Here is a 19482-nt window from a genome sequence, read left to right as displayed (position 1 = left end):
AACAAGGCTTGTCGACTTATCTGGAGATTCGCTAAGTCACACGTATAATATAATATGGTCACCCTTATGTATGCATCTCAAACTAAGATGCTTCTTAGCTTTTAATGGTTTGGAACATTAGAGATATGTTTATGTCATCTCTATACCTGGCTCCCCGAACCATCACCTCTAATACCATTTGTTGGACTACGCCACACAAAAAGTGACTCTAACAATGATATGATCCGCTTTAACTCAAGTCCGCATGATTTTCCCAAAGACTCGTACCATTTAAGTGTATAACACACTTACATGTAACTTTTGTTTCTTGTCGACTTCTAATATGGGACTTTAGTTCATGCACTCAACACCATTTCCAAGCCGAAGAGCTAGAAAAGAACATTGTTAATATAGCTGTCTATGTAACTTTAGAAAAATTTTACATTTGGATAAATGTCAGGATGAAGAAAGAAAAGATTTACAACTTGATACTTACAAATCAAAAGAGGGTCGGAACAAGATCAACATGATCACCACTGTATGTACTGTTGATTTCAGCTACATCTGCCCCCATCAGCCAAAGCTATGTGAATTGAAGAGAGTGAAATCTAAAAGAGCAAATCACTATAGGCATCAAGCCCATGGCTGCTAAGATTCTTCTTTAGCTTGTATAGTGCCCGACTCTCCAACTGTCGAACTCGCTCCTTTGAGAGTCCAAAAACAGCACCTATTTCGGAGAGCGACTTCCGTTTACCATCTCCAATGCCAAATCTAAGTCGGATTATTTTCCTCTCCTTTGGATTCAGAACATTTAGGAGGTTACGTATGTGTCGCCTCATAAGTTGCTTTGATACACTCAGTTCTGGTGCTTCAATTGCACTGTCAGCAGTAATTTCCTGGATTGAAAAAGACGATATTCTCCCTTCAGTAAGAGTCAAACAAGATAGGAAACTTTACACTTAGACACCTGCAGCATAGAAGTCAATTATTTGAGGCGGATACCTAAATCTTGCATACACATACAAATCATTCTCTGGAGAGATACAACACCTAATCACACGTCGTAACAGAACATAGTCGAAAAACCCAAGAAATGCTAGAGAAAAGAGTGTCCAAAAACAGAGTTGCTGAAAGGACAAAGAAAGTCATAAACTAGTAATTTTCTCCTCCGGCGAAAAACATATATAAAGACGAAATGGAACTTCCATTCATTTCTTTGAACTTCTCCTTGTAGAAACAGGGGTAAATGTAGTGCTAATGTTACGGGTACATCCAAACCCAATAGTTTTGGCTCAGACTCTGTGTATGTGTTAGAAAATTCATTAAATAAATACAAATAATAGATTTTGAACCCCGTAAATCAAAGGGGTTGTGGTAGAATCCCGAACTCGAACTCATAAAGTTCAAATCTTGAATCCGCCTGTGTAGATATCATCAATAAGTAGTGAGCAGCAGAAGATGTAGTGAGAACCAAACCTTCACTGCCTACCCGAACCTATAGATGGCTCGTGCTTGTAGCACAAAAGCAGTTAACACCAGCTCTCCGACTCCATGCATGTAGCCTCTTTCACCAAATGCTTCTCAGTTCAATTTAATGCTGGGAACTTTCTAAGTGCAGGTCTAAAAGTAGATTCTACCAGATCTTATAGCCCCATGGACTAAACCAGTAGCACAGTCAGCCACAAAAACAATATAGAGTAATACCCTTCAGACTCGGAAAAGAGGGAATATCGGAAGGGGGGGGGGGGTGTTATCTTGCTTTTTGAGATTTTCTTATAAATTGGAGAAAACCAATGGAGTTTTCTTGTTTCATACATTGTGATTTACTTAGTGAGTTCCTCAAAAGCATGAAGTGGCACAAAGAAAAATCACCTGGAAAGTAGTATCTTGATCTGTCCACACTGACTGTTGCATTGAAAGAGGTGTTCTAGCCGCAGAAAGCAGACTCTGCAACCTTTCCACACTCATTCCAGCGCATGAAGCAATGTCTTCTCTGGTTGGATGACGATTACCTTGTTGGATGCATAACTTTTTGGCGTCTTTTACCTTAGAGAGTAGGGCATACACATTTTCCTGCAATTCCAGTTTGTGTTGGTCAACTACTTAGCTATCCAGATATGGAATAACGGCCATCATAGTAATCTATAAGAGGACATTACTGGCAAACGAATTGTCCTAGAATGTTGAAATATGGTCTTCCTAACTCCTTGCCTTATCCACCAGTATGCGTAGGTGGGAAATCGGCAACCAGCTTGAGGCTTGAACTTCTCGACACTCTTCATAAGTCCCACGCTTCCCTCCTGCAACAACCAGTCCATCAGCCGGCAAAGTAAAAATAAATAAATGATAAAACCAAATACAAGAAAATTGCCTGTTCTCAATGTTAGACTCACCCTTGACATTGCTTAGCTATACAAACATATCTCAGAATGTTGGCCAAATAATTTATGTCTTAATTTCATAAATCTTCATTTACCTGCAATAAATCCTGAAGGCTGAGACCGCGCCCTTGATATTGCTTAGCAATATGAACCACCATTCGCAAATTGGCGTTAATTAATTTGTCACGGCTGCTCTTGCCAGAACGAAGCTGTGACTGCAATTCTCGAGAAGTAAGTCCTGCAGCTTCAGCCCACTCGATCAATGTCGGTTCACGATCAAACTGAGTTTGAAGCCGATGCTTCACTTCTTGTAATTTCATGGTATTCTGAAACATGACCAGATATTTAATTGACTCCTTGTTGCTTTGCGAAAAGCAGTTTCTATAGGAACAGAGACAAGAAGGGCATAGTACCTGTATCTTGACAATCAATTCAGACTCCTCTTTGACCGTTAAAAGTTGTTTAGTTTCGGGACCCCATAGAAACATTCGGAGAGGATCATTTAGGTCAATAGATTCTTTCACTCTTCTCCGCACATCTGGCCTTTCTGAACGATTTGTCTCCTGAACTTGATGTTTTGGTGTTGGAACTCCCCTTCTCTTAGAACGCCTCTCTAGAAAACGTGTTGACCTCACTGTTTTTTGGTCTTTCAGCTTATCATCAGTCAAATTTGTGGACAGCAAACTGAAAATCAAATAGGCAGGAACATAAATTATGGAGATAACTATGAAAACGAAAACTAACATGGATATTTTCTACAATGCTAAAGGAACTGACTTTGGAAAAATAGAGTCATCGAAGTTAGTCTCAAGTAATTTGGAGTCCTCAGCTAATAAAGCTGCCTCTCTGGATGCCAACAAAGCCTTTCTGGCAAGAGCAACCACGCTCTCTGGTTCAAAGTTCATTAATTTTTCTCCCTTGTCGGAAAGAGATTCCGTATCCAGAGTTAGTGGTCCTTTTTCCTTCAGATGATATGACGAAAATCTACCAGCAAAAACCACAAAGTAAGTTTAGCAAATGACTGCACTATAAAGAATGCTATGTGCACAATACTGATTCAACACGTGTAAATTGTAATCACTTCATCTTACAAATATGATAGACCAGGCGAACGAAGTAGCTGCACTTGCAAAGCATTTATATTTTGCTCCGAATCAACAGCGTCATTCTCTTCCATTGCTGAGGATGCAGCTTCCACAAGCCTCCTATCTATTGTTGCCTTCAGCAGGAAAATTCCGAGCCACATTAAATTAATGATCAGAAGAATATTGCTTAGACTTGTTAAGTTTAATTTCCGTCTCACCAGGTAGACATAAGGTTGTGTGCATACCATATTGATACCACTTATCTAAGAACTGTAATACAATGAAACAACGACAAATTTTTCTCAATGTGAAGTCAATGAACGCCAAGAGTCTTACAAGGGATGTTTTCTCTTCCTTCACTGTGTGCAATTGCAGTCGATTCTCAAACTGCTGCTCCGGATTGATAACTGATGCAGGAACATGTCGAGCCAAATAAGCATGTGGCACTGAAGTAAGCCCAGGAGCAACATGCTCATAAAGCATCAGAACTGCAAGTTTCATCATGTAATATTAAACTAATGTCCTTAAGAAGTAGGATTACTTGCAAGTCATGAAACGATTGAAAGCTACCGCCACAAAAGCAGAATACGATATGTCACAGGCTCCTGCTGTATAAAAATTAAAAAGCACATCTAACGAAGCAATGCCATAGTACTAAACTTCACGTAATTTTATTGGATAACCGTTCTAACAATCATTTGTCTTAGCCACATTTGGCATATTTCTGCTATACTTCAGATAGTTAGCCCTCTTAGCAGACAGTTTAATACTGTACATTGGGATTCTAGCCTGCTATTTTATAGATATCTGCCATAAAAGGACAATGCCAATAAGCCATTAAAACTAGAAACTCTGTCTTTTCTGTATCGAGAATAAGTAATTACATACAATCAAAAGACATCATATTAAGAGAATCATTTTTATGGTATCCACAGATTTCAATCCTAAAAAACAACAATTTTGGTTACATATGACTTCAATTCTATGTCTATTATCAACCATCTTCATATTAACCTTCACTCTGCGATCTCTCCTGCTGGTGACAGTCACCATGTTGTCATAATAGACTAATGTTTGACCTTTGACCAAATATGGGGTGGAGCCATATGAGAGTTCTTTGTCGTTCTGAGAAAAATAGGGAGAAACAGAAATATAGTGGGAGAATAGAATTTCTTTTTGTTATCATAGAAAAACCCCGATTATCAAGAAAGTCTTTTAGAAAATTAAAAAATGCCTGTGCATACTTACAGGATAGATTCAGAGATGTGACAAAATTCACTACCTACTATCAGCTAACGATAATGATATGTGTAACTCGAATTCTTACATCAAGGTAACTCCTAAGTTCATTTCGACAAAATCAATTCATTTAAAACCGTCATAATTGTAAAAAATTCTATCCTCAAAGAAAACATCAAAAACCAACATTAGATAATTGAAGTCTGGAAAAATCCCTAAACCGGAAAATATCACTAAAAATATGCGAAAGTCTAATATCAGGAAACCTGAGTTGGATAGCAAATGAAGCAGAAAACATATTTGAGATTGTTTCAGATCACATACCTCACATAACTAAACTCATTCTCAACTCCATCTTTACTTCCAATGACAACTAAGCTAAGAATGTAATATATATATATATATATATATATATATATATATATATATATATATATATATATAAAACAACAAAATACCCAGTTTAATCCCATAAATGGGGTCTGAGGAGGTTAGTGTGTATGCAGACCTTACCCCTACCTTATAGAGATAAAGAAGTTGTTTTCGATAGACTATCGGCTCAAGTAACAGTGGAGATAAAGCAACCAAGTAACACACAATAGTAACAACAATGTAATATGTTAACGGGCGCAAATGCCCCAGCATGTACTAATAAAGAGACATGAATAAGAAATTACAAAAATAGTCCTAGTACTACTGGTAAGCCTAGGAGGAACACACTACCATCTGTCAACCTAACCCTAATCCTCGATGTCCAACCTTCCTATCGTGGTCATATCCTTGGTAAGATGAAGCAATGAGATGTCCTGCCTAATTACCTCTCCCCAATATATACACACACACATCGGGCCTAAACACAACTCCAAAAGTTAGCTCATGAGACGACACAGAGGCGGGAGCCATGAATTGAAGCTCATGGGTTCGGGATTCTAGTCCTTCTAAGTTATTGGGGTCTAAATTAATAATTTATACATATTCAATGAATTTTTAAGACAAATATAAAGTATGGAGCAAAGGTACTGGGTTCGGTTGAACCCACATCCTAAACCAACATGGCACACTTAACATAGAATTAATGGTCATTTCTATCAATTGCGTAAGCAACAATCTAGCACCAATATCATGCCAATGAAGTAACTAGGAAACACATTGAATAACTAATCTAGAAATTTAGGCTACATTTTACTAAAAGCAATTTAAAAGAAAAGGGGCAGTCCGGTACACTAATATCCCGCTATGCGCGGGATCCGGGAAAGGGCCGGACCACAAAGTTCTCTGCAAGAGGCTGTTTTCACGGTGACCTCCCAGTTACGTGGAAGCAATTTTACCAGTTACCCCAAGCTCCCCTTCAACTAAAGTCATTAAATTTCTAAAACTAAAGTTACAAACATGGACAAATGGAACATTACAAGAACCACGAAAGGGCAAAAACAGTTGAAATTCAACACATTTAGAACAACAATTATGCTTCAATAATTAAAAAGAATCACCCGAAGAGGAAATGGAAGAAGGGGAACTTCTGCTGAATTGGGTTTTATGAGAAAAAGTTGTTGGTGGTGAAGAAAGCAAGTTTCTTCCAGCTGCCTCCATTTTTGCTAAAACAAAATTGTGAATTTCTTCACTTTATATTGTAACTATTTTCTTGGCATATGGGGTTGTAAAAAAACAATCTTTATTCAGAATTAAGAGGGGGTTTTAGTGACAGCTTGAGTGTGTTTTCTTGAAGTGATGGCTTTGCAAAGTTTGACGTTTTGTATTACTATATGATATGGCTCTTCTTCTGTTCTTTGCCTCAGAATTGATAAACCCCATCGGATGAGGTTTTTTGCACTGTATTGACTATAATACCCCTATATCCTTCATTTATTTAGACGATACCATTGTCATTATAGAAAGGATATCTAAATTTTTGCAAGTCTAGTCGCTCCAAAAATTAACATAGTTGTTCACCTAATCTTTTAAATTAAAAATAACTGACGAATGTATATGTATAACTATGTATAATAGATATATAATTTATGTATACAGACTAAAAAAAAAGTAAATATTAAATCGGGCCGGCTATTTGTGTAATAATCCCCGGGAACTAAATTTGTGTGAAGTTCCATTTTTCGCTTGAAGTTTAGTGAAATTTTTGTTTGAAGTTTTCATACAAATGTTTGAAGTTGGCTTCTTCGTTCTTCAGCTTCAAGTTTGATCGAATCCTTCTCAAATTTGCTTCAAAAGCTTCCAAATTTCGAATTTAGCTTTACCCTATTAATTTCAAAAAGTTTTAACAATACACGGATAATATTATAGTGCTGATCAAATTCTAGAATATTCTCGTTTGTATATAATTTTTTAGAAGCAGACTTAACTGAGTAATTCAGAACCGAACGGCTCGTTGGTTTGATATTTTCAACATAAAACATATGTATATGAAAAATAATAAATTAGAAAAAAATATATATTATGAACCCAGATTTTAAAATTATAATAAATTTAATAGTGAGATAAAAACTTTAAAAATAAAACTCATCAAATTTTAATTCTAGATTCGTGTTTAAGAAAAGGCCATGTTCTCAATAAAGCTATTAGTTGGATGAGACGTTTTTTGAAATATTGGACCTTTGAGCAGATTGTATTAGTTGAAAGTTTTTGTGATGAAAACAAAAAAAAAAGTTTACTAAAACTTTAATGACTGCTTAATTTGCTTTAATGCTGTTAACCCCCAGTTTACTAAAAAATAAATCTGTTATTGATCAATCTTACCGTTTGTGTAGGTAATTCTAAAAACTAAACGAAACAACCCCTCGATTATGAAGTTTTTTTCAACTATTTTCAAAACAGAAAAGGAAAAGAAAAACAATCATCTTTCGTTTAAAAAAAAACTTGATTTCCCAAAAATCAATACAAAATAATTTAAACAAAATATAATCCCTACTAAATTTTCTCAAAAAAGAACTACATAACATTCTTAAGATATTTTTCTTTACAAAGAGTAATCCAAATACATATTCTCTCTTAAACTACCATCCAAAAACTTCTTAAAACTAATTTTTCAAATTTAATCAGAATCAAATATGTATATGATTAAAATCGGGATCACCCGATTTTACTGTTTGACCGAGACCGGGAGTTTGCATCGAAGAACGACTCTGAAGTGGATCGGATCAAGGCACGAAGACAAGGTACCGAGATCGAGATTCGAGGCACCTGCCACGATCGAGGCCGACATCAATCGAGACCAAACGAGACATGCATCGAGCAATACCGAAGATAGCGTAATAACAGAAAAGTGAGATATCCGCGACTAGTCGAAGATCATGACAGAAAATCTCGGAACGGATCGAATCAAGAACGGTTGTTTAGTTAATCATGGGATTTTCTTCTGTAATTAGAGTTGTACCATATATAGAATTCATCTACTATATAAAGGGGGTTCTAACCATCTGTAGAAGAACGGATAAAAAGGCAATATAATTTTCTTTCTCGCTCACACTCTTGTTCTTCAGCTTATTGTGCTTTTATCGTCCTTGCATTAATCAGTTCGAGGATACTCTAACTCAAGGGTTGAGTTCTACTCAAATACTGGTTTGATTTACTTTATTGTATAATTCTATCATTAATTTTTATATATTTCAATTGGTATTAAGTGAAATTACGTATCCTTAAACCCACATTATAAGTTTAATTGTTATCCAATTTTAAGATTAAACAGTTTGGCGCCCACCGTGGGGCTAAGGATAATAATGATTGCTTAATACCGATTCCGATAACACACACTATTTTACGCTTGTTCTTGTAAGTGTTTTTATTTTCAGGAAAAAAACATGTCAAACTCACAAACAACACCCACACATGGTGACAACAGTTTCGGATTTCACAGAGAGAACGACAATATAGCCGCCCCAGGAATCGAGGTGCCTCGGGCTGATCGCGAGGGAGTACCAATTGCAAACCCCATCGACGTCAGTTCACATATTGCCCTAAATACAAATTTGGGCGCTGATCCCGAAGGTAGCGTACGCAGGGAAGGTCGATCTGGTGGTCAAGGTACGCAGAGCGGAGAAGATGGTGGAGTCAACCTCCAATTGATATTTGAAATGTTACAGGCTCAACAAGCCGTTATAGCGCAATTACAAAATCAACATCGAGCGCCGAGTGGGGTAGAACCAGAAGTCGTCCACAGGACCGAGCCAGTGCCGGAAAGGTCGAATGCCAAAGAATCGGGGACTAACCCTGTCATTATGAAAATGCTAGAGGAGGTCACTAAACAAATTGAAATGGGAGAAAATAAAATCGAGGCAAATGACAAGAAAGTAGAGACATATAACTCCGAGGTTGACCAAATACCGGGGGCACCACCAATTTTAAAAGGTATGGACTCGAAGAAGTTCATGCAGAAGCCGTTCCTCCCAAGTGCGGCTCCGAAGCCCATTCCGAAGAAATTCCGCATGCCGAAAATCCCCAAGTACAATGGGACCACCGATCCAAATAAGCATGTCACCTCCTATACATGTGCGATAAAAGGAAATGATTTAGAAGATGATGAGATCGAATCAGTTCTACTATAGAAGTTTGGAGAAACTCTATCGAGGGGGTCAATGAAATGGTATCACAATCTGCCACCTAATTCCATCGATTCCTTCGCCATGCTTGCAAACTCTTTCGTAAAGGCACACGCCAGAGCAATAAAGGTTGGGACTAGGAAGTCGTACCTCTTCAAAGTAAAACAGAAAGATAATGAAATGTTGAGGGAGTTTGTATCTCGGTTCCAGATGGAACACATGGAACTACCATCAGTCACAAACGATTGGGTTGTTCAAGCTTTTACTCAAGGTTTGAACGATCGGAGTTCGGTGGCCTCACGACAGCTAAAACAGAATTTAATTGAATACCCAGCGGTAACCTGGGCCGATGTACATAATCGATACTAGTCGAAGATCAGGGTCGAGGATGATCAATTAGGGACCCCTTCCGGTTCCGCTTATCCGATCAGGCCCGTTTGAAGAATTCAGAGAGATATCGACAGAGAACCTCGGTCGAACAGAGACCGATATCAACCATACAATGAAGATCATAGAAACAGCGGCCCAGGACGCAATCCCATCCGAAATGATCAAAGGAACATTCGAGGACAGAGCTCTCGAGGGTTCATGAGCAAAAACGGTTCCGATAACGTGCCGATCCCACAGAGGCACCACAATTATCAGAGTACAACTTCAGCATTGTGATGGCCCAAAATGTCATCTTTAAATTTAATAATTAATTCTGTGTTCTAAGAATTAATTTGTGAATTAGAGCTTTAAAACTCAACTAGGTTGATATTGGTTAACATTTTTAGCAAACGGAATTGGATCAGTATTTTGACAGTTTCGGTAGGTCCGTATCGTGATTTGGGACTTGGGCATATGCCCGAAATCAAATTTTGAGGTCCCTAGCCCGAGATATGGAATTTTGAAAAAAAATTAAAAGTTTAAATTCAAATAGTGACCGGATGTCGAATTATATGCAAACGACCCTGGAATAGAATTTTTATGATTCCAACAGTTTCGTATGGTGATTTTGGACTTAGGAGCGTGATCGGAATTTTATTTGGAAGTCCGTAGTGAAATTAGGCTTGAAATGGCTAAAATAGGAATTTAAGTTTGGAAGCTTGACCGGGGAGTTGACTTTTTGATAACGGGGTCAGAATCCAGTTCTAAAAATTTTAACAACTCCGTTATGTTATTTATGACTTGTGTACAAAATTTGAGGTCAATCGGATTTGATTTGATAAGTTTCGACATAGAATGTAGAAGTTGAAAATTATTAAGATTTATTAGGCTTGAATCTATGTGTGATTCGTGTTTTTAGTGTTGTTAGATGTGATTTGAAGACTCGACTAAGTTTGTATGATGATTTAGAACTTGTTGGTATTTTCGGACGGGGTCCCTAGTACCCCGAGTGCGATCCGGATCGAAATCGGATCAATTTTTGGACTTAGGCAAATTCTGAAATTTGCAGTCTCTCGTGTCATCGCACCTACGGAGGGACTGACCGCAGATACGGACTCGCACAAGCGAGTTGTGGCTCGCAGAAGCAGACGATGGGCTGCCCAGTTGGAGTCGCAGAAGCGCTTGCGCAGAAGCGAGAGGAATGGCGCAGGTGCGGGGGCAGGTTCGCATATGCGATGGAATTTTTCGCATATGCGAAGGCGCAGATGCAGTCCAAAGCTTGCAGAAGCGAAGGCAGCTGGGCTGAGCAATTTTCGCATATGCGGGACCGCAGGTGCGAGAATTTTGTCCGCAGGTGCGAAAGCACTGACCAGATTACAAAAACAGAGGGGTTCTGATATTTTTGTCATTTGGACATTTTCAACACGGTTTTGGACGATTTTTCAGAGAGAATTCACGGAAAAACTTGAGGTAAGTCACATGTGATCATTGTTAGTCAATTATATTGGATTATCATTGAATACTTCGAATATATTACATGTTTTTGAGGTGAAATTAGAGGATTTGGACCTAGGGATTTCAAAATGAGAATTTGAGATTTGAAGATCAAGTTGATGTCGGATTTTTGTAAAAGTGGTATGGTTGGACTCGTAGTTGAATGGGCGTTCATATTTCATAACTTTCGTCGGATTCCGAGACGTTGGCCCCACGGGCCATTTTTGAGTTAATTTCGAATTTTATTGAAAAATATAGTATTTTCTTATGAAATTGATTCTATAATGTTTGTTGACTGTATCAAATTAATTATAACTAGATACGAGTTGATCGGAATCGAAAAATCGAGAAAAAAGCATACTACTTGGTTAAATTGGAGCAAGTCGAGGTAAGTGACTTGTCTAACCGTGTGTGGGGGAAATTTCCCCTAGAATTGATATTAATGTGATTATTGAAATGTGTTGAAAGTCGTGTACACGAGGTGACGAGTGTGTACACGGGCTAAATGTGAAAGATTATATTTTTAAACTGTGTAGATCATTGTTGCGCATTTATTAAATTATTTTATCTTGTTATATTCTTCATCATTGATCTGAGATATATACCTTAAATTTGTTTGACCTTTTCCTGCTAATTATTATACCTGTTTAGTTGAAACTTGATTTCTTTTATTCTATGCATTACTTGAAGGGTGATTTTCTTTAAATTAAACATTATTAATATGAAGTATTTGACATTTTAAATTTGATATTGAAGCAACGTATTAAAGATTTTGAAATATTATTTTCCTGAATTATTTATTCTTGAATATTTTGTAAGATTTTTGTACTCATTGTGATGGAGCCGTGAGCTCTTTATTGTGGAAAAATATTATTGATGATTTATTTTGGCATGAGCTGTGAGCTCTTTATTGTGAAAAAATATTGTTGTTGAATTATTTTGGCAAGTTACATTATTTGAGCACTTGAGGTGCAAATTGTGATATATTGTGATATTGATACGTATGAGGTGTATAAGGTCTGGGTATTGAAACGCATGCGGTGAGATAAGGGTGGCTTGATACGCGTGACTAGTAGGGGGAACTACTAGAAGTCATGCGGTGTGATAAGGATGGCTAAAACACGGGATGCTATTTCGGAAAAAATATTTTTTTTCAAATAAATTATGAAGGCTCCCGCGGTGAGATAAGGAAATGAGATATTGTGAATTTATTTATGATTTGGGACTACGAGGCGGTACCTCGAGAGTGCCCTTGTTGATATTGATTTATGGCCGCAGTTGCCTTGATTATTTGTTGTGATCTTCTTAAAGTTGAAAGGAAATTCGGTTTTGTTTCTACGAGATATTATTTGAAATTCTGTTTTGTTTCCATGAGACATTATTTGCCATTATTTTGCTTAATTAAATGGTGACACACTACTTGATTCATTTCCAATATCATTTTATTTTACTATATTGTTAAATATTTTACCATGCCATTATTATATTCTACTAGGGCCTCACCTGACCTCGTCACTACTCTACCGAGGTTAGGCTTGGCACTTACTGGGTACCGCTGAGGTGTACTCATACTACGCTTCTGCACATCTTTTTGTGCAGATCCAGGTACATCTTACCAGCCTAGACATCAGTGAGTTACCTGCACACGAAGACTTCGAGGTATATCTGTCAGCGTCCGCAGACTCCGGAGTCCCCTTCTATCATTTTTATGTTGTTTCCTTATTTTTCTTTAGACCTCAATATATACAGACATTGAGAATAAATTCTTAGAAGCTTGTGACTTATTTCTATCGGGTTTTAGGAGTTGAAATTGTTAGAATTATAGTTTATTTATTTCATATATTTATTATTATTCTGCATTGATAGGCTTACCTAGTCTTAGAAACTAGGTGCCATCACGACATCCTACGAAGGAAATTTGGGGTCGTGACAAGTTGGTATCAGAGCACTAGGTTCATAGGTGTTATGAGTCACAAGCAGGTTTTGTAGAGTCTTGCGGATCGGTACGGAGACGTCTGTACTTATCTTCGAGAGGTTATGGAACTGTTAGGAAATATTCACTTCTTTGATTCCTTATCGTGCGCCTTTGTTGATTTCATAGTTCTAAACAATTGTCTTTCTATTCTCTCACAGATGGTGAGGACACGCACAACTGGATCTGATGATCAGACACCCGCACCCCCTGTTGGAGCCGCAAGAGGCCGGGGATGGGGCAGAGGCCGAGTTAGAGGCCGAGAAAGACCACGTGGTGCAGCCAGAGCACCTGCACGAGCTGCTGCACCAGAGCCACCAGTAGCTCCAGTTAGAGAGCAGGCACCTGAGACGCCTGTTACTACTCCTGCACTTCAGGAAACTCTTGCCCAGTTTTTGAGCATGTTTGGCACTTTAGCTCAGGCAGGATTAATTCCACTTGCTCCTGCCACATCTCAGGCTGGGGAGGAGCGCAGACTCCCGCAGCCCGTACTCCAGAGCCACGGGCCCAAGTTGACCATGCCCCAGAGGTTATACTAGTGCAGTCAGTTGTCCCAGTTCGGCCTGAGATTAGGACAGCGGTTTCAAAGGGGGAGCAGCTCAGGCTCGAGAGGTATAAGAAGTACCACCCTCCCACTTTCAACGGTTTAGCTTCAGAGGATGCTCGGGGTTTTCTGGAGGAATGTCATTGTATCCTTCGTACTATGGGTATTGTGGATTCCAGTGGGGTTTCTTTCACGGCATTCCAGTTTAGAGGAGCAGCCTACCAGTGGTGGCAGGCATATGAGTTGGATAGTCCGGCTGAGGCAGCTTCACTTACTTGGACTCAATTTTCAGAAATGTTCTTAAGGGAGTATGTTCCTCAGAGTCTTAGAGATGCATGGTGCACAGAGTTTGAGCAGTTACGCCAGGGTTCTATGACCGTGTCAGAATATGCGATCCGATTCAGTGATTTGGCTAGGCATGCACTAGCCTTAGTTGCTACTGTTCGAGAGCGGGTTCGTAGATTTATTGAGAGTCTCCACCCTAGTATCAGATACAGTATGGCTCGAGAGGTATAAGAAGTACCACCCTCCCACTTTCAGCGGTTTAGCTTCAGAGGATGCTCAGGGTTTTCTGGAGGAATGTCACTGTATCCTTTCGTACTATGGGTATTGTGGATTCCAGTGGGGTTTCTTTCACGGCATTCCAGTTTAGAGGAGCAGCCTACCAGTGGTGACAGGCATATGAGTTGGATAGTCCGTCTGAGGCAGCTTCACTTACTTGGACTCAATTTTCAGATATGTTCTTAAGGGAGTATGTTCCTCAGAGTCTTAGAGATGCATGGTGCGCAGAGTTTGAGCAGTTGCGCCAGGGTTCTATGACCGTGTCAGAATATACGATCCGATTCAGTGATTTGGCTAGGCGTGCACTAGCCTTAGTTGCTACTGTTCGAGAGCGTGTTCGTAGATTTATTAAGGGTCTCCACCCTAGTATCAGATACAGTATGGCCCGAGAGCTAGATATGGATATCACATACCAACATGTGGTGTCAATTGCTAGGAGATTGGAAGGTATGCAGACTCGGGAGAGGGAAGATAGAGAAGCTAAGAGACCCCGAGATTCTGGCACATATAATAATTCACGTGCCCCAGTTGCAGCCCGTCATGGTAGAGGTTATGTGAGCCGTCCTATTCATTCAGCACTTCCAGCTTCCAATGGTATTCCGGCTACTCCCAGACCTCAGGTTCCATATTATGCACCGCTAGTGTCTTCTGTACCTCCGGTACGGAGTGCTTTCAGCGGGCAGTCTAGTCGATCAGGCCAGAGCCAGTCCCAGCAGCCACGTACTCCGAGGGCTTGTTTTGAGTGTGGTGACACTCGTCATATCATGAGGGATTGCCCCAGACTTATGAGGGGTGCACCTCCACAGATTTCTCAGGCCCCGCCTATTCCACAGGGTCCTCAGGCTTCTCAGGCCATGATTACTGCACCTGCACAACCAGCTAGAGGTGGAGGTCAGGCAAGTAGAGGTCGCCCTAGAGGGGGAACCCAGGCTAGATATTATGCCCTTCCTGCTAGGACAGATGTCGTTGCATCCGATTCTATTATCACGAGTATTATTCCGGCTTGTCATAGAGATGCATCAGTCTTATTTGATCGAGGCTCCACTTACTCTTATGTGTCAACTTATTTTGCCCCATATTTAGGCGTATCACGTGATTCCTTGAGTTCTTCTATTTATGTATCTACACCCGTGGGTGAATATATTATTGTGGAGCGTGTGTATCGGTCGTGTTTAATTGTTATTAGTAGTTTTGAGACCAGAGCTCATTTTGGTCATAGATGCAGCAATAGAAGAGAAACCCTTTTACAAATCGACGATAATACCCTGCCAAACCAAGAAAACTCCAGATTTCCGTAACTGAGGACGGTCTGGACCAATTCTGCACTGCTTCAATCTTCTTCGGATCTACCTTGATCCCCTCGCATGAAACTATATGACCCAAAAATCCCACCGAATCAAGCCAGAATTCACACGAGAATTTTGCATATAACTTCTTTTCTCTCAAAATCTGAAGCACAGTCCTCAGGTGTTGTTCATGATCTTCCCGACTCCGGGAATATACCAGAATGTCGTCAATAAACATAATGATAAAAGAATCAAGATAGGGCTGAAATACACTATTCATTAAGTGCATAAATGCCGCTGGGGCGTTGGTCAGCTCAAAAGACATCACAAGGAACTCGTAATGACCATACCGAGTCCTGAAAGCAGTCTTCGGGATATCTGGCTCCCGAATCTTCAATTGATGATAGCCTGAACACAAGTCGATCTTAGAGAATACTCTGGCCCCCTAAAGCTGATCAAATAGGTCATCAATATATGGCAATGGATACCTGTTCTTCACGGTAACCTTGTTCAGCTGGCGGTAATCAATACACATCCGCATAGAACCATCCTTCTTCTTCACAAATAAGACATGAGCACCCCAAGGCGATACACTAGGCCGAATGAAACCCTTATCAAGCAATTCGTGTAACTGTTCTTTTAATTCTTTCAACTCTGCTAGGTCCATACGGTATGGTGGAATAGAAATAGGCCGAGTGCCCGGTAACAAATCAATGCCAAAATAAATATCCCTGTCGGGTGGCATACCCAGAAGATCCGCTGGAAATACATCGAGAAAATCCCTTACTATAGGAACTGACTCCACGGTAGGAGTATCAATACTAACATCTCTTACATAGGCCAGATACGCATCACACCACCTCTCATCCATTCGTTGAGCTTTAAGAAATGAAACAACCCTGCTAGGAACATGATCTGAGGTACCTCTCCACTCTAGCCATGGTAGACCTGGCATAGCCAACATCACCATCTTGGCGTAACAATCAAGAATAGCATGATAGGGCGACAACCAGTCCGTACCCCAATGTAGATGGCTTGCGTGAGTTGATTCTACAGAAGGCTCACAGTTCGCGGTACTCCATTAATCCGGGTGCTGCAAAGATGTATAAGGAAAATTTTATCATCACTCAACTTACGTGCGCAGTCCGTAAAATTTTTCGGGAATTTTTTATGCGAAAAATGAATTAAAATGTGAATTGGAGCTTTAAAACTCAATTGAGTTGACCTTGGTCAACATTTTTAGAAAACGGACTCGGATCAGTATTTTGACAGTTTCAGTATGTCCATATCGTGATTTGGGACTTGGGCGTATGCTCGGAATCAAATTCCGAGGTCCCTAGCCCGAGATATGGAATTTTAAAGAAAAATTAAAAGTTTAAATTCAAATAGTGACCGGATGTTGAATTATGTGCAAACGAACCCGGAATAGAATTTTGATGATTCCAACAGCTCTGTATGGTGATTTTGGACTTAGGAGCGTGATCGGAATTTTAGTTGAAAGTCCGTAGTGAAATTAGGCTTGAAATGGCTAAAAGGAATTTAAGTTTGGAGGTTTGACCGGGGAGTTGACTTTTTGTTATCGGGATTGGAATTCACTTCTGAAAATTTTAACAGCTCCGTTATGTCATTTATGACTTGTGTACAAAATTTGAGGTCAATCGGACTTGATTTGATAGGTTTTGACATCGAATGTAGAGGTTGGAAATTCTTAAGATTTATTAGGCTTGAATCTATGTATGATTCGTGTTTTTATTGTTGTTGGATGTGATTTGAAGACTCGACTAAGTTCGTATGATGATTTAGGATTTGTTGATATTTTCAGACGGGGTCCCGAGTACCCCGAGTGCGATCCGGATAGAAATCGGATCAATTTTTGGAGTTAGGAAAATTCTGAAATTTGCAGCTTCTGGTGTCATCGCACCTGCGGAGGGACTGACCGCAGGTGCGGACTCGCACAAGCGAGTTGTGGCTCGCAGAAGCGGACGAAGGGCTGCCCAGTTGGAGACGCAGATAGCGGCTCATGTTGCGCAGAAATGAGATTAAGGGCGCAGGTGCGGGCAGGTCCGCAGGTGCGATGGAATTTTCTGCACATGCGAAGGCGCAGATGCGGTCCAAAGCTCGCAAAAGTGAAGCCAGCTGGGCTGAGCAATTTTCGCAGATGCGGGACCGCAGGTGCGAGAATTTTGTCCGCAGGTGCAAAAGCACTAACCAGATTACAAAAACTGAGGGGTTCCGATATTTTTGCCATTTGGACATTTTCAACACGGCTTTGGGCAATTTTTCAGAGAAAATTCACGGGGAAACTTGAGGTAAGTCACATGTGATCATTGTTAGTCAATTATATTGGATTATCATTGAATATTTCGTATAGATTACATGTTTTTGAGGTGAAATTAGAGGATTTGGGCCTAGGGATTTCAAAATGAGAATTTGAGATTTGAAGGTCAAGTTGATGTCGGATTTTTATAAAAATGGTATGGTTGGACTCGTAGTTGAATGGGCGTTCATATTTCATAACTTTCGCCGGATTCCGAGACGTGGGCCCCACAGGCCATTTTTGAGTTAATTTCGAATTTTATTGAAAATATATAGTATTTTCTTATGGAATTGATTCTATAATGTTTGTTGACTGTATCGAATTAATTATGACTAGATATGAGTCGATCGGAATCGGAAAATCGAGGAAAAAATATACTACTTGGTTAAATTGGAGCAAGTCGAGGTAAGTGACTTGTCTAGCCTTGTGTCGGAAAAATTTACACTGGAATTGATATTAATGTGATTATTGAAATATATTGAAAGTCGTGTACATGAGGTGACGAGTGTGTACACGAGCTAAATATGAAAGATTATATTTTTAAATTGTGTAGATCATTGTTGCGCATTTATTAAATTATTCATCATTGATCTGAGATATATACCTTAAATTTGTTTGACCTTTTCCTGCTAATTGTTATACATGTCTAGTTAAAACTTGGTTTCTTTTATTCTGTGCATTACTTGAAGGGTGATTTTCCTTAAATTGAACATTATTAATAAGAAGTATTTGACATTTTAAATTTGATATTGAAGCAACGTATTAAAGATTTTGAAATATTATTTTCCTGAATTATTTATTCTTAAATATTTTGTAAGATTTTTGTACTCATTGTGATGGAGCCTTGAGCTCTTTATTGAGGAAAAATATTATTGATGATTTATTTTGGCATGAGCTGTGAGCTCTTTATTGTGGAAAAATATTGTTGTTGAATTATTTTGGTAAGTTACATTATTTGAGCACTTGAGGTGCAAATTGTGATATTGATACGCATGCGGTGGTATAAGGTCTGGGTATTGAAACGCATGCGGTGAGATAAGGGTGGCTTGATAAGCGTGGCTAGTAGGGGGAACTACTAGAAGTAATGCGGTGTGATAAGGATGGCTAAAACGCGGGATGCTATTTTGGGAAAAATATTTTCTTTCAAATAAATTGTGAAGGCTCCCGCGGTGAGATAAGGAAATGAGATATTGTGAATTTGTTTATGATTTGGGACTACAAGGCGGTACCTCGAGAGTGCCCTTGTTGATATTGATTTATGGCCGCGATTGCCTTGATTATTTGTTGTGATTTTCTTAAAGTTGAAAGGAAATTCGGGTTTTTTTCCACGAGATATTATTTGAAATTCTGTTTTGTTTCCACGAGATATTATTTGCCATTATTTTGCTTAATTAAATGGTGAAACGCTACTTGATTCATTTCCGATGTCATTTTATTTTACTATATTGTTAAACATTTTACCATGCCATTATTATATTTCAATAGGGCCTCACCTGACCTCGTCACTACTCTACCGAGGTTAGGCTTGGCACTTACTGGGTACCGCTGTGGTGTACTCATATTACGTTTCTGCACATCTTTTTGTGCAGATCCAGGTACATCTTACCAGCTTAGACGTCAGTGAGTTACCTACACACGAAGACTTCGAGGTATATCTGTCAGCGTCCGCAGACTCCGGAGTCCCCTTCTATCATTTTTATGTTGT

At 39.3% G+C, this 19482-nt stretch overlaps 1 protein-coding gene across 1 annotated transcript; it reads right to left on the bottom strand.

Moving 5' to 3' along the window:
- Positions 1 to 369: 369 nt before the first annotated feature.
- Positions 370 to 6464, bottom strand: LOC104112898 (RNA polymerase sigma factor sigF, chloroplastic). Its single transcript, XM_070181890.1, has 9 exons — positions 6175 to 6464; positions 3782 to 3933; positions 3452 to 3579; positions 3138 to 3344; positions 2774 to 3044; positions 2456 to 2686; positions 2139 to 2279; positions 1852 to 2052; positions 370 to 875 (listed from the first exon to the last, which is right to left on the bottom strand). The coding sequence occupies exons 1-9, from the start codon at positions 6272 to 6274 to the stop codon at positions 588 to 590; spliced, it is 1719 nt and encodes a 572-aa protein (XP_070037991.1). The 5' UTR covers positions 6275 to 6464; the 3' UTR covers positions 370 to 587.
- Positions 6465 to 19482: the final 13018 nt, after the last annotated feature.

The sequence above is a fragment of the Nicotiana tomentosiformis genome, chromosome 7, assembly GCF_000390325.3.
Source record: "Nicotiana tomentosiformis chromosome 7, ASM39032v3, whole genome shotgun sequence".
In the NCBI taxonomy this organism is placed as follows: domain Eukaryota; kingdom Viridiplantae; phylum Streptophyta; class Magnoliopsida; order Solanales; family Solanaceae; genus Nicotiana; species Nicotiana tomentosiformis.
The sequence above is the reverse complement of the archived record's forward strand: the minus strand, read 5'-3'. Positions and strand labels throughout refer to the sequence as shown.